Source organism: Urtica dioica, chromosome 11 (genome assembly GCF_054948205.1).
Source record: "Urtica dioica subsp. dioica isolate 48M chromosome 11, U.dioica_male_clone48M_v1_H2, whole genome shotgun sequence".
Classification (NCBI taxonomy): domain Eukaryota; kingdom Viridiplantae; phylum Streptophyta; class Magnoliopsida; order Rosales; family Urticaceae; genus Urtica; species Urtica dioica.
In genome coordinates, this window is record NC_142766.1 from 2584164 (window position 1) to 2600525 (window position 16362).

The 16362-nt window shown below is 44.3% G+C and overlaps 1 protein-coding gene across 1 annotated transcript; it reads left to right on the top strand.

Moving 5' to 3' along the window:
* The first annotated feature begins 14514 nt into the window (after window positions 1–14514).
* On the top strand, window positions 14515–15640 carry LOC149380674 (uncharacterized). Its single transcript, XM_089630469.1, has 2 exons — window positions 14515–14585; window positions 14938–15640. The coding sequence occupies exons 1-2, from the start codon at window positions 14515–14517 to the stop codon at window positions 15638–15640; spliced, it is 774 nt and encodes a 257-aa protein (XP_089486595.1).
* Window positions 15641–16362: the final 722 nt, after the last annotated feature.

Below are 16362 nucleotides of genomic sequence, written 5' to 3' on the forward strand. Positions count from 1 at the left end.
AGAGGTGAGTTCCTGTGATATAATGTCCGTTCTGTGGGTAGTTTTAGTTTTGTCGTATTTAACTTGGTAACTCTGTCGTGTAGATTGACGTCCATTCTGGCGGGATGATAAATTAATAAAGGTACCCCTTTTGTGAATTCTTTTTAAAAGAAACTCAGGGACCTTTTATTAGATACCGCAAAAAGCCAAAAAAAAAAAAAAATACGTACCCCTTTGGTGAATTATCCTTGAAATTAACAAAGATGCGACTTAAAAAAAAAAAAACAGATGCGACTTCTTCAATTGAGAACACCAATGTCTTTGGTACAAAATTAGCTCCCTTTTGGATCTGATTTAAGCAAGATACAAAGTCACTAAATTCCCATGAGCCCCACAATTATTTAGATAATTGAATTTTTATACCCCACAATTAGCCCCCAAATATTAAGGGGGGAATTTAAATATTTATGGCCACGTGGCACCATGCGAAAACGCGTCTCCTTCACTCGTGACGTGTCTTGACAGCACCTCATAGGTCGAAGTTGAAGAGTCAGAAAATCTGTTGATATCTTTGCAGATATCAAGGAAATATCTTTGATTCGACTTATTTTCCGCAATCATTAGATTTTTTCGGGATTTTGGTTAATAATGAAATGTATAAATAAGCGCACCGAAGAGTCGTTTCTTCTCATTTATATTCTCATCATTCGCATCGCATAGGAGAACAGCCTCATGACAACGAGAGCCAGCCTCAGAACCCGAACGTCGACGCCGAGGCCGTTCTCCGAGAGGACACGTCCCGAAGGCTTGCCGAGCTCCTAGACCGGCCGGGCGTGGATGGCACGCTAATTTCCAACCTCATCGGCTACGACGTCGAGGGTGGTTCCAACCACGACGACTCTGACCCCGACTACGAGGGAGAGTCAAGAACCGACGAGGCAACCCCTAGCCTCGTGCGCTCCCGGTCCGAGAGGACGAGGGAGGCCACGGCCGGGCCGGCCTCGTCGGCACGCCAATGCTCGCGCTCCCATTCTCGAGGCCCGGCTCCCTCGGTTTCAAGAGATGGCCGGACACGGCCCCTCGTCGGGGAGATAGCCGCCCTCGGCAATGATAGGGCCGACAACCGAGACGTCCGCCGGACAGCCCGACCAAGGGCCGCTTCGCCCCGCCAAGTGCAAAGCGGGGATCTTAGGGAGCACTTGACGGCTCAAAGAAACTCCCGGGGTGAGGATCTCCGCCAAAGGCTCAACTCCCAAGGGACACACTCCCCGCCACCATACTAGGCCGACCTCAGGCCAACGTCGGGGACCAAACATCCAACGAGCGACGACAGGTGACTCCTGTGGCCCCGGCCGTCAGCCGGCCAACGGGCTCGACATGGTGACGATGATCCAGAGCCTCCAAAATCAGATCATCGAGATGAGGGAGTCGGGGGGCCAAAGACCCTATGGCGGCATCGAATAATCCTACTCACCCTTTGCCGCTCAAATCCTGGCGCAACCATGCGTCGGAAACTTCAAGCTGCTCTCGATTCCTCCATATGACGGACGTACGGACCCGAACTTCCGCATCCAGCACTACGAGACATGGATGTCCATGCAGGGGCAGTCTGATGCCACCCTATGCCAGGCATTCAACCTGACTCTCACCGGGTCTGGGTTTGAATGGTTTAGAAGCTCGAGGCCGGGAAGCATCCAACCTTCCGAGCCCTCCGAGAGGCCTTCCTCGCTCGGTTCGCCACTTTAGTGGCGTAGAAGAAGTCAAAGACATACCTCTTGTCCATCCGGCAAGAGAGAGAGAGATGAGACCTTGAGGCATTACCTGTTGGAATCGATCTAGGGTTTAAGAAAAAGTTTAACGCTTCGTTAAGCGGCGGAATTTTAAAAATTTTCTTTTTAAGTAAAACTAGTTTTTACTAACCTAGACAAGAGCATGTACATGTAAATAAAAACTAATATGAGCTATTAAAGTTACTAACCTTTCTTGAAGCTTGAACCTTGTAGAAGCTTTTGGAAAGTTGCAACGCTCGTCTCCCCTCCCGCACGTCTCTCTTTCTTTCCTCGGCACCTCGAGCAACCACGAAAGTTTCTATCACTAAATCACTCGAAAAGAAGGAATCAGTGAGTGGACACTTTTAAACACTACGACTTAAGAACGAGTCTCAAAGTCGCAGAGCTAAAGACTAGGTCGAGTGAGGACCTAGGTGCCAAGACAAGAGAAAACCGAAAATACACTAGAGAGAGAGAGAAGAGAGAGTCTCTCAAATCTCTTAAACTTGGATGAATGAATTGTGAGGAAATGAGGCTCCTATTTATAGGAGAGGTCTCACCTTCAATAAGGTAGTTTCCTCTTCTATAGAATATCACATATTCATGAGCAAAATTCCTCTCTTTCCTATTGAGACACTCGGCCAAGCTAGGGCTTCTAGAAGCCTTGATTTGTTTCCTATTTTGTTCAAAGCTTGCCTTTTCTCTCAATGTGGCCGATTCCCTTATGCATCCTTATGCAAATTTGTTTCCTCTTTTTCTTTTGGCAAGTATCTAAATACATTTATGCACAAAATAAACTCTCCTATTTCTCTATTAGGGTAGGCGCCCAAGTCTCTCTAGAATGAGCTTCTAGAAGCTTCTTCATTTGTTCATGACAACATGAGAAAGGCCCATTAAGAATTTTCAATAAAATTCTCATGAAACGAAATTAATTCACAAGGCCCAATGATCAAGTCATGGCCGAGTGAAACATGTCACAAAATGACCTTGTCAAAAAATTTATTGACATTCATTTCATCCTTTGTCTCAAAAGACAAAAATACCCTTTTAACTATTTTCGTTCTTGTTTTGGCTTAGCTTCCAGTTTAACTATTCCTATCGATGTGATTCGTGACAGTGACCTCATGGACCCAAATGAACAAAGCTTTAGCTAAACACTTGGACTCAAAAGTTCACAAACCTTTTCCAAGTTTAGCTTAATGCCAACTGACTCCACTAAAGAGCTGACACTGAAAATCTCTCGGTTCAAATGAATTTATTTTCTACTCAAGAATTCGACCTAATTATGATGAGCGGATCCACTGAATATTATCTATGTTTACCCTTCATGAATGTCATCAGCTAGTCGGGATTTACTAAATTACCATTTTACCCTTCTAGCTGTTATTTCCTCAACTCCTTTGTCGCTTGTGAATAAGTTAGAAACAATGTATTGACGAGGAGCTAACAAGTCACATTGTTTCATCCAAAAGAGTCAGGACTCAATTTGGACACTGGCCAGTTCATTTATTCACACTTCAAGGAACAAAGCATGAGGTGACATACATTGCATTTCAGCAATCTTGTACATGAATTCCATATCTATGAGAACTTCACAAAGTTACTCATGACAGACTCACAACTTAGTACTTCACCAATAGGCCTTGTTCGGAATCACATAGTGAGTCCGAACTTTGACTTTCTCAAATGAGAATACTAAGGTGTGAAATGGCATGTCTCATTTCAGGATTAAGGTAAGCATGATGCAATTCATACATAGTGACTTCGAGACATAAGAGGTTAAATGGTTTGTTCTTATCTTGTCTCTAGAAGTGCACTGGTCAATTCAGTACTTTCGGAAGATACCTAGAAGAACTATAGAGTTCCTAACTCTCAATGCCTCATAACCAGACATCATAGATTCTTCTAACAATCATACTGAGGTCAATAGTCCTTTGACCCTAAGATTGCGAATATATCGTTTTAAGCAAACTACGAAGAGTTTGTTCATGCAAATCTACATTTGTCTCTTCGTAAGTTGTTAAGTTTGTTTATGGACTAAAATACTATGGTTTTATCATAAAGCTTCAGACAAGGAAGATTGAATGAACGTTTCAACTTTATTAATGAATGAATAGGCAATTACAAGCAAGAGTCTTCATGAGACTTTATTACATCAAATGTTCAAAATAAAGACTACAACTCTTCTTGTGGGCACCATTGACAACAAACTCCCACTTGACTCAAAGAAGGTGTGTGTAGTCCTTCATGCCTAATCCCTCACGATGTTGGTCGAAGACCTTGTTCGCTAGGGCCTTGGTGAATGGATCTGCGAGGTTGTCCACCGTTGAGATCTTCTTCACTTCCACGTCTCCGCGCTGCACGATCTCTCGAATCAAATGGTATTTCCTCTCAATATGCTTAGAGCGCGTATGGCTTCTAGGTTCCTTTGAGTTAGCGACAGCCCCACTATTATCACAATAAAGGGTCATGGGCTCGTCGACGTTTGGAACAACTTCCAAATACTTAAGGAATTTCTTAAGCCATACAGCCTCTTTGGATGCTTCACAAGCAGCCACATATTCTGCCTCCATTGTGGAGTCAGCAATGCAAGATTGCTTAATACTCCTCCACACGACAGCTCCACCATTAAGGATGAACACAGATCCCGAAGTGGATTTCCTGGAATCCTTATCCGCTTGAAAATCGGAGTCGGTATATCCCGTCATAGTCAGGTCAGTACCTGTGTATGTAAGCATCAAGTTCCTAGTTCTTCGAAGATACTTAAGAACATGCTTAACAGCAATCCAGTGCTCGGGTCCAGGGTTGGATTGGAAACGACTAACTACGCCAACGGCGAAACATATATCAGGTCGGGTGCAAAGCATAGCATACATGAGGCTTCCTACGGCAGAGGCGTAAGGAATTTTCCTCATGTCTTCAATCTCTTGTGCAGTCTTGGGAGACTGGTCCTTAGAGAGTGAAACTCCATGCCTAAAGGGTGTTTGACCCCTCTTGCAGTCTTGCATCGAGAAGCGATCCATCACCTTATCAATATAAGATGCTTGAGAGAGCGACAAGGTCCGGTTTTTCCTGTCTCGAAAGATTTGGATTCCCAGAATGTATGCAGCTTCTCCTAGATCCTTCATATCGAATTGCTTTGCTAGCCAGACCTTAACCTCAGATAACTTACCCACGTCATTACCAATGAGTAGTATATCATCGACATATAGTACCAGAAACACAACTTTGCCTTCGTGTATTAACTTGTAAACACAAGGCTCATCTATTGACTGTTCAAAGCCGAAGCTCTTTACAGTTTCATCGAATCTAATATTCCATGACCTAGATGCTTGCTTTAGTCCATAAATGGATTTAAGCAACTCACAAACCTTGGTCTCTTTACCTTTATCCACGAAACCGTCTGGTTGAGCCATGTAAATGCGCTCGTCAAGATTGCCATTCAGAAAAGCTGTCTTGACATCCATTTGCCAGATCTCATAGTCGAGAGCTGCAGCTATGGATAGGAGTATGCGGATGGATTTAAGCATCGCGACTGGCGAGAAGGTTTCTTCATAGTCAATCCCTTCTTGTTGGGTATAACCCTTTGCCACAAGTCGTGCTTTGAACGTCTCAACGTTCCCATCAGGACCCCTTTTCTTCTTGTATATCCACTTACACCCTACGGGTTTAATCCCTTCAGGAAGGTCTACAAGTTTCCAGACTTTGTTGACATACATCGAGTGCATCTCAACTTTCATGGCGTCAAGCCAAAGGTTTGATTCAGAACAAGCCATTGCTTGGCTATAGGAAACAGGATCATCCATGTCGGAGACGGCTACAAGAGAGTCTCCATAAGACATGTACCTGTCAGGCTTTTGAGTAGCCCTCCCACTACGTCGAAGTACTACTTGACGAGATTCTGATGAGTTAGGTTGTGTTTCAGTTGGGGTAAGAACAGTTCTTACAGACGAGGTAGAAGCTTCCTCACCCAACTTTTCTTCAAGCACAATTTTGCTTCTAGGTTTCGCATCCTTCATAAAGTCCTCCTCAAGGAAACGAGCATTCGTGCTAACGAAAGTCTTATCGTCCTCGGGACTATAGAAAGTAAAACCTTTGGTTTCCTTCGGATATCCTATAAACAGGCACAATTCTGACCTACTAGCCAACTTGCTAGTCTTTTGCCTCAGCACGTGTGCAGGGCAACCCCAAATTCGGATGCGGCCAAGATTCACTTTACGGCCAGTCCATCGTTCATAAGGAGTACCAGGAACCGTTTTGGACGGAACTTGGTTCAGAATGTAGGCGGCTGTTTCGAGGGCATATCCCCAAAAGGAAAGCGGGAGTGATGAGTAACTCATCATCGATCTAACCATCTCCATAAGAGTTTGGTTTCTTCTCTCTGACACTCCGTTTTGTTGAGGTGTGCCAGGTGCGGTAAGCTGAGAAGCGATACCTTCTTCTTTAAGAAAGTCATCGAACTCTCCAGACATATACTCACCACCTCGATCAGATCGAAGGGTTTTGATCACTTTGCCAGTTTGCTTTTCCACTAAAGCCCTAAAGACCTTAAATACGTCAAAGGTCTCGGATTTGTGTTTAAGCAAATAGACAAACCCATATCTTGAGTAGTCATCAGTGAAGGTAACGAAGTATTCGTATCCTCCACGTGCCTGTTGGTTGACCGGACCACATACATCAGAATGTATTAGTTCCAGCAACTCAGTGGCTCTTCGACCCTTATCGGAGAAAGGTCGCTTAGTCATTTTTCCTTCTATGCAGGATTCACAAGTAGGTAGTGAACCTATTGCAGAGGCTTGAAGTGGACCATCCCTCACAAGTCTCTTAATCCTATCTAGACTGATATGACCAAGTCTTAAGTGCCAGAGGTATGTTGATTTTGTTAGATCGGAGGATTCAGAAAGTTTGATCCTCTTTGGCTCCCTAATTAGATCGTTATCTATTTCGGTGTCTAAAAGAGAAGGTTGAGTGGGATAGATGTAAAAAAGAGCATTCTTTATACATGCATCAGTGACAAAAGAATTATCAGGAAACGAAATACGAATTCCATTCTTAATGAACTTTAAACAATAATCTTGCTCGAGAAGATGAGCAACGGATATTAAGTTCTTCCCAAAGGTAGGAACAAAATAAACATTATTCAAGTTTAAAGTGCGGTCTTCAAAAGACAGCGTCACGGATCCCACAGCCTTCGCAGACACCAGGCTCCCATCACCCCATTTAAAACAGAACTCGCCTTCCTCTAAGCTTTTGGTTTTCTTAAAACCATTTAAGGAACAACAAATATGGTTAGTTGCAGCGGAGTCAAGAATCCACGTTGATACATTATCAGCTACTAAGCATGCTTCGGTAACTAGTACCATACTATGTTCCTTTGCTTTGAGATTGGCAGGACAGTTCCTTTTATCGGCCTTGTGAGGTCTCTTCATAGTTCCAGAGGCGGAGGCTTTTTGCTCAGTAGCATGTGCCTCTCCTTGATTCCTCTTTCTCTTATTGAGACCTACAACAGTGTGAAGCTCCTTCATAAGCTCGGTAACAGTGTACTTTAGCTTTGTAATGGAGTAGTTCAGCATGAAGGTATCAAGAGACTCGGGGAGAGTTTCTAAGATCATATCTATGATATTCTTCCCATTAATCTCAGATCCTAGGATTTCCATTTCATTTAGGTAACTAATGATCAGCATCATATGGTCCCTAACAGGAGTCCTAGCCTTCATGCGACAGTTCATAAACTGTCGGACTGCTTGTAGCCTTGTCTGACGCCTTTGCCCTCCAAACATCTCAAGGAGATTGTAGAGCATGTCAGCGGCAGTTTCGAAGTCACGATGTTGCTCTTTCAGCATATTGTTCATAGATGCCAAGATATAGCACCTCACAATCTCATCGGATCGAAGCCATGCCGCTAAGGCGTCATTGTCCTCTTGAGTTGAATCATCATTCGTCAGAGGAGGACACGGGGTGGTGAGTATCCATTTGTGCTTGTTAACGGTAGGTATTATGTCGAGGTTACGTTTCGAATCTACGTAGTTTTCGTTTTCGAGTTTGATCGAGGAAAGAATTGTAGAGAGAGGGTTGAGAGACATATTGCCTATAAAAGTTGAAACAAGTTTATGATTAGTCTTTGGTTTAGGATTTAAGTTTCATTAAGACTTTTGTAAAATCCAAAGGTGATATAAACCAAACGATAATTTACTCCCTCAAGAGAAGGCCGCAAAAAATCTCCATTTATAAGTAAATGACACATCATTAATGCTAAGCCAAGATGTCAATACATCTATTTTGACTAGCCACCTTTTAAATTGGTTTGATCACTCACATCCTTTCGCAGAGCCTCAAGGGAGGATACTAGGGATTGAGCCTAAGCGTGCAACCAACCACTTAGTCCAAAATATCAGCTTTGAAAAACAATCCCCCAAGGGGAGGCCTTGCCATCATTGCATCACTCTCGGACGTAGCTCATTGAGCAATGATCGAAGCAATAACGCCTTGGAGTACTCACATTTAAGTGAGGGTCGCAAGAGCGGCTCTTAGTCCCACGTTATTGCATCTTTCACTAGTGTTGGGGATCGCGGGTTACAAACAACGAATATAACCCTCCCACTTAGTTTTTGGAGTTGGTTCATCGACTCTTATAAGTTCGGAAACAAATTTCCTAGTTAGAGAGCGAAAGAGCGGACAACTAGAAGAGAATCCTAGATCGACATGTTCAGAGCAGTATTAGTGCATAAAGGCACAAGGGACATACTCGATCTTTTCCTATTTTCTATTTCGGGAAAGTGCGTGAGGGAAGTGTGAACTTCAACTCACTCGAACACTTGAAAGTTTGAGATTACACATCCTTTTTATTTTTCGGCTTGTCTACAAGGAGACCTCCCACTCAAATTTTCAAGAGCATATAGATTTTGAACATATGTGATATAGATATAGTTTTGAAAACATTTTGAAAACTTATTTGATTTGGATGACAAAATATTTTCAAGTTTGAAAGTGAAAACGGTTTTTCAAAATTCAAACTAGTTTTGTAAAAATTCAATTTCAATTAATCTTTCAAAAATCAAAACTTTTAATCTTTACACATCATGTTTATAATCATATGAAAAACATTTTTGCTCAAGAAAATTTTCTCATTAGAGTTCTATAACTCATGGTAGTGGGGTTTGAAAATCCGGATTTCTAAAAAACTGGAGTTTCAGACAGCCGCACACCTCGGAGTAAAAACGCCATATCTGGCGGCTCCGATGTCCTTTTGAGCCGAAACCGGTGGCATTGGACAGAGGACAGACAGAGCTTTAATTTGATTCAAGAATCATTAAATTTCGATTTCTGAGCAGAGAGTTATGCCACTTTTAATGCGGGTTTACTCCAGCTCGAAGAAAAAGAAATAAATTAAAGCTTGGTCCTACTTAGGTGCGAAAAAGAATTAAGTGTAACGGAACGTTTTAAGATGTTGTTTAAAGCTTTTATTTGTGTTTTATTAGCAAGGTAATAACAAGGCATAAAAGAAATAACAACAAGCATAAAACGATTCAAGTAAAAATAAGAAACTAGCAAGATAACAAAACTAGTCACAAAATTTTACTCGAAAATTCTCAAACCTTTAAAACACGTTTTTCAATATAAAAAATTAAAAACTTTTAGAACTGATTCTAATGTGTTTTAACATCATCCCAAACTCATAGAAAATCAACATGGTTTTTAATTTAAAGGCATGAGCAATAAATTAAAAAAAAATCTAAGATTACAATTCTAACTTGTCACAAAATTAGTAAACTTTCGAAAACGATTTTCAAGCTCATAATTTAAAAACATGCACATGCATTCCTTTGACCATAGCTCTGATACCATTTGTTGGAATCGATCTAGGGTTTAAGAAAAAGTTTAACGCTTCGTTAAGCGGCGGAATTTTAAAAATTTTCTTTTTAAGTAAAACTAGTTTTTACTAACCTAGACAAGAGCATGTACATGTAAATAAAAACTAATATGAGCTATTAAAGTTACTAACCTTTCTTGAAGCTTGAACCTTGTAGAAGCTTTTGGAAAGTTGCAACGCTCGTCTCCCCTCGCCGCACGTCTCTCTTTCTTTCCTCGGCACCTCGAGCAACCACGAAAGTTTCTATCACTAAATCACTCGAAAAGAAGGAATCAGTGAGTGGGCACTTTTAAACACTACGACTTAAGAACGAGTCTCAAAGTCGCAGAGCTAAAGACTAGGTCGAGTGAGGACCTAGGTGCCAAGACAAGAGAAAACCGAAAATAAACTAGAGAGAGAGAGAAGAGGACTTCGGCCAAGTTCTAGAGAGAGAGTCTCTCAAATCTCTTAAACTTGGATGAATGAATTGTGAGGAAATGAGGCTCCTATTTATAGGAGAGGTCTCACCTTCAATAAGGTAGTTTCCTCTTCTATAGAATATCACATATTCATGAGCAAAATTCCTCTCTTTCCTATTGAGACACTCGGCCAAGCTAGGGCTTCTAGAAGCCTTGATTTGTTTCCTATTTTGTTCAAAGCTTGCCTTTTCTCTCAATGTGGCCGATTCCCTTATGCATCCTTATGCAAATTTGTTTCCTCTTTTTCTTTTGGCAAGTATCTAAATACATTTATGCACAAAATAAACTCTCCTATTTCTCTATTAGGGTAGGCGCCCAAGTCTCTCTAGAATGAGCTTCTAGAAGCTTCTTCATTTGTTCATGACAACATGAGAAAGGCCCATTAAGAATTTTCAATAAAATTCTCATGAAACGAAATTAATTCACAAGGCCCAATGATCAAGTCATGGCCGAGTGAAACATGTCACAAAATGACCTTGTCAAAAAATTTATTGACATTCATTTCATCCTTTGTCTCAAAAGACAAAAATACCCTTTTAACTATTTTCGTTCTTGTTTTGGCTTAGCTTCCAGTTTAACTATTCCTATCGATGTGATTCGTGACAGTGACCTCATGGACCCAAATGAACAAAGCTTTAGCTAAACACTTGGACTCAAAAGTTCACAAACCTTTTCCAAGTTTAGCTTAATGCCAACTGACTCCACTAAAGAGCTGACACTGAAAATCTCTCGGTTCAAATGAATTTATTTTCTACTCAAGAATTCGACCTAATTATGATGAGCGGATCCACTGAATATTATCTATGTTTACCCTTCATGAATGTCATCAGCTAGTCGGGATTTACTAAATTACCATTTTACCCTTCTAGCTGTTATTTCCTCAACTCCTTTGTCGCTTGTGAATAAGTTAGAAACAATGTATTGACGAGGAGCTAACAAGTCACATTGTTTCATCCAAAAGAGTCAGGACTCAATTTGGACACTGGCCAGTTCATTTATTCACACTTCAAGGAACAAAGCATGAGGTGACATACATTGCATTTCAGCAATCTTGTACATGAATTCCATATCTATGAGAACTTCACAAAGTTACTCATGACAGACTCACAACTTAGTACTTCACCAATAGGCCTTGTTCGGAATCACATAGTGAGTCCGAACTTTGACTTTCTCAAATGAGAATACTAAGGTGTGAAATGGCATGTCTCATTTCAGGATTAAGGTAAGCATGATGCAATTCATACATAGTGACTTCGAGACATAAGAGGTTAAATGGTTTGTTCTTATCTTGTCTCTAGAAGTGCACTGGTCAATTCAGTACCTTCGGAAGATACCTAGAAGAACTATAGAGTTCCTAACTCTCAATGCCTCATAACCAGACATCATAGATTCTTCTAACAATCATACTGAGGTCAATAGTCCTTTGACCCTAAGATTGCGAATATATCGTTTTAAGCAAACTACGAAGAGTTTGTTCATGCAAATCTACATTTGTCTCTTCGTAAGTTGTTAAGTTTGTTTATGGACTAAAAGACTATGGTTTTATCATAAAGCTTCAGACAAGGAAGATTGAATGAACGTTTCAACTTTATTAATGAATGAATAGGCAATTACAAGCAAGAGTCTTCATGAGACTTTATTACATCAAATGTTCAAAATAAAGACTACAACTCTTCTTGTGGGCACCATTGACAACATTACCTCGCTCGCTTCACCGAGGAATCCCACAAGGTGGAGGGGTTCGATGACAATGACGTCATCACGAAAATCATTGAGGGAGCTCGCATGAGCGACTTCCTCAAGTCCATAGTGGGAAGGTCCCGAGGGACATGGTGGAGCTCATGGCGAGAGCTCGCACTTACATGGGGATCGAGGACTACCTTGACGGCCGAGATGGCTGAAAAGCTGGCGAACAAGGTAGTCGTCGTCGTGACGACCAAGACGGAGATCACCCCGACCCTCGAAATATGAGGAACAAAGAAGGCCAGACCCCTAACGATCGCTCCCTTCCTGGGCCGAGGCCTTCGCATGTCGACAGCTTTCGAAAGTTCTCGACATTCACCCATTTCAACACCCCGCAAGAGCAGATCCTGGCTTTGCACTGCGACAAGCTAGGAAGCCCCGCTCCTCTGACAAAGGATCTCGCAAAACGGGATCGAAGCAAGTTTTGTACCACCAAGATCACGGGCATCTGACGTTCGAATGCTACCAACTCAAGCGTCAGATTAAGGCCCTCATCCAGGATGGGAAGCTGAAAGCATACGTCCTCAGAATAATCGGGACGGCCGCAGCAAGCGGGGAACGCCCGAGGCAAGGAAAGAAGGGTCAGACGACAGTCACCGTTACTGACCGCACAGCGCACAACGAACTAGAGAGCTTACAAATGCACATGGTAGGCTCGATTATGGGAGGACCCGAGCTCGGGGACTCAAGTACTCAAAGGAAGAAGTATGTGCGGGAAGTCTCTCAGGGGAAGATAGCCCACCACATCAACCAAACGTACGAGGTTTCACCTCCGACCCCCTTCGAGTCTACGTTCTTCACCAGCCAGGAGGCGGTGCGAGTGCTGCACCCACATAACGACAAGATTGTCGTCTCAGCGTCGGTCTCTAACAACCTCGTCCGAAGAATCCTGATTGACAATGGCAGCTCGGCCGACATTATTTTCGAATCAGCTTTGGACAGGATGAAGCTGACCGGGCTAAGACCGACCCCGATCTCAACCTCACTATTTGGCTTCTCCGGGGAAAATGTGATGACAGAGGGTACCATCGACCTTCCGGTAATCTTCAGGACTCCTAGAGGGATTGAGGTCACCCACATCGTGTCATTCCTGGTGGTGGATCAACCATCTGCCTACAACATCATCGTGGGTCGTCCAACTCTTAACCAACTGAAGGCCATAACCTCTACCTACCACTTGATGGTGAAATTCTCGACCGAGAAGGGAATCTCCATAATGTTGGGAGACCAATCGATGGCGAGGAAGTGCTACATTTTGAAGGGGTGGACGGGAAGATGAAGGGGAAGATGGTGAATACCATCTATCAGCTCGGAAACAAGTTCTCGTGCAAGATCGAGGAAGAGGCACCTTTGGTGAGCTAGACCAGAGGGACAAAGTCGAACGTTGGAGGGTGGAAACACCGGACGACCTCGTTCCCATCGTGTTGGACAACGCCAAGCCAGACTAGGTAGTCAAGGTTGACGCCTAGCTCTGGACCGAGGTCCGACTCTAACTTGCAGCCTTCCTCCGCGAGTTCAAGGATGTCTTCGCATGGACACATGCCGATATGCCGGGGATCGACCCCGAGATAATGGTCCACCGCCTCAACAACGACAAGAGGATAACCAAACGCGTCTAATTAGCGGAGAAAGATACCAGGCTTGGAGAGGAAGTTGACAAACTTCTCGCCGCCAATTTCATAAGAGAGGCAGAGCACCCCAAGTGGGGTGTCAAATATTGTGATGGTGAAGAAGCCCAACGAGAAGTCGCGGATCTGCATTGACTACATGGATCTCAACAAAGCCTGCCCGAATGATAGCTTCCCTCTCCCGAGGATCAAGCAACTTGTCGACGCCACGTCGGGTCATGAGTTGCTAAGCTTCATGGACGCCTATTCAGGGTATAATCAGATCCGCATGCATGAGTCGGATCAAATTAAGACCACCTTTTTCACGAACCGCGGACTCTACTGTTACAAGGTCATGCCCTTTGACCTCAGAAACGCTGGAGCTACGTATCAAAGGTTGGTGAACCAGATGTTTGTCGACCAGATTGGCAAGACAATGGAGGTCTACGTGGACGACATGCTTATCAAGAGCCTCAAGGCCCACGACCACGTCCGAGACCTCAGGGAGATGTTTATGATCTTGCGACGGTACAAGATGAAGCTCAACCCCAACAAGTGTGCCTTCGGGTTGAGTCCGGGAAATTCTTAGGCTACATAGTAAGCCGCCGTAGGATCGAGGCCAATCCCGAAAAGATCAAGGCGATCTTGGAAATGAGATCGCCTCAGAAAGTTAAAGAAGTGCAACGCTTGACAGGCAAGATTGCCGCCCTAACATGGTTCGTGTCCAAAGCCACTGACAAGTGCCAACCGTTCTTCAAGGCATTGAAGAAGACCGACGGGTTTGTATGGACGGAGGAGTGCGAGAAGGCGTTCCGCGAAATGAAGGTCTACTTCAGCTCCCCCCCATTCCTTTCAAAGCCTAAGGACGGTGATACCTTATACATTTACCTCACGGTTTTCGACAGGGCCACGAGCGCGGTCCTAATACGTGAAGAAGACAAAGTCCAGTGGCCGGTGTACTATGTGAGCGAAGCGCTCCTCGACGCCGAAACCCGATATCCAGAAATCGAGAGATTGTCCCTCGCTCTTGTCATGAGTGCAAGAAAATAGCGCCCTTATTTTCAAGCACATCCTATCATAGTGCGCACATGACATCCGATAGAGAAAGCTTTGCAAAAGGGAAGATCTTCGCGGATGGCCATCTAGTCACAAGAATTGGGTGAGTACGGCATCGAGTTTCAACCGTGAACTGCCATCAAAGGGCAGGCCCTCGCCGACTTCATGGTGGAGTTTTCATGTGCGCCTCAGCTAGGCGAAGGCGATGAGAAAGAAAGAGATAGGGAAGACAATGAGAACGACCGCAATGGGTCGGTCGACAAAGAAGAGGACTAACGGCCCGATAGGGCCGGTTTGGGACCTGCATGTGGACGGTGCGTCAAACGCCCGGGGGGCTAGCGCCGACGTCGTGCTCACAAATCCCGATACGAAAAAATTGAGATACACCCTACGGTTCGAGTTCAAAGCTTCCAACAATACGAAGCTCTGATCGTTGGCTTGGAATTGGCAAATAGGTTGGACGTCCGAAACCTACGCATCCACTGCAACTCACAACTCATTGTGAACCAGGTGAATGGCGACTACTCAGCCAAGGAGCTGAACATGATCGCATACTTGTCCAAGATGCAGAAGAACCTCGAGGCTCTCTCGTGGTTTGAGATAGTCCAAGTCCCTCGCGAGGCAAACATTGAGACAGGCGCCTTGGCGCGTCTCGCATCAGGGATAGATGAAGAGGGGAAAGGTAATGTCCCGATAGAGTTGCTAACCAGACCCTACGTCTCGAGAGGCGACGTAGGAGTGATCGACGACATGCCGCCCCCATCATGGATGATACCGCTCGCGGAGTACCTCAAGCGAGGGGTCGTTCCCGACAACAAAGATGAAGCGAGAAAGCTGAGAAGCTTGGCACCAAAATACACCATGAGAAGGGACACCCTGTTTAAGAGAGGGCACTCAATGCCGCTCCTTCGGTGCTTGAACGATGTCGAGGCAAAAAATGCGCTCCGTGAGGTGCACGAGGACGTGTGCGGGAATCACGCCGTCGGACAATCTTTGACCTTGAAACTTCTAAGACTCGGGTATTTTTGGCCAACCTTGAAAAAGGACTCCCATGAGTGGGCCAGAAAGTGCGACAAATGTCAGAGATTCGCTCACATCCCGCGCCAAGTGCCCGTGCCGCTATGCCCAATCATCGTACCTCGACCTTTCGCGAAGTAAGGAATCGACCTCATCGGTGGACTGCCTACGACCCCACGACAATACAAGGACGTGATCGTGGCGATATATTACTCTACCAAGTGGGTGGAAGCAGAACCCTTGGCAAAGATCACATAGGCGAATACATCCAACTTCATTTGGAAGAACATCATCTGCCGCTTCGGGATCCCCGTGTCAATTGTGATCGACAACGGAAAGCAATTCGACAACGCACGCGTTCGCGACATATGCGAGCAGTTGGGGATTAGAAGACATTCTCCTCCCCTCGGCATCCACAAGCTAATGGCCAAGTCGAGGCGTTCAACAAGACAATCAAAGAGAACCTGAAGAAAAAAGTTAGAAGAAAGAAAGGGAGCATGGGACGACGAGCTTCCTACAGTCTTGTGGGCGTACCGAACAACCGTACAAAACGCGACCGGTGAAACCCCGTTCGCTCTTGCATTCGGCGTTGAAGCCGTGGTCCCTGTCGAAACCAAGCTTCTGACTTTCCAAATCGAATAATTCGAAGAAACCGCCAACGACGAGGCAATGAGGCTCGAACTAGACCTCATAGATGAGAAAAGGACAGACGCACTGACCCCCCTTTCCGTACAAAAGAGGAAGGTCGAGAAGTACTACAATTCCAAGGTCAAGCTTCTGAAGTTCGTTGACGGAAGCCTCGTCCTTAGAAGGGTGTTCCAAAACACTAAGGTGCAAGGAGCGGAAGTCTTGGGTCCCACCTC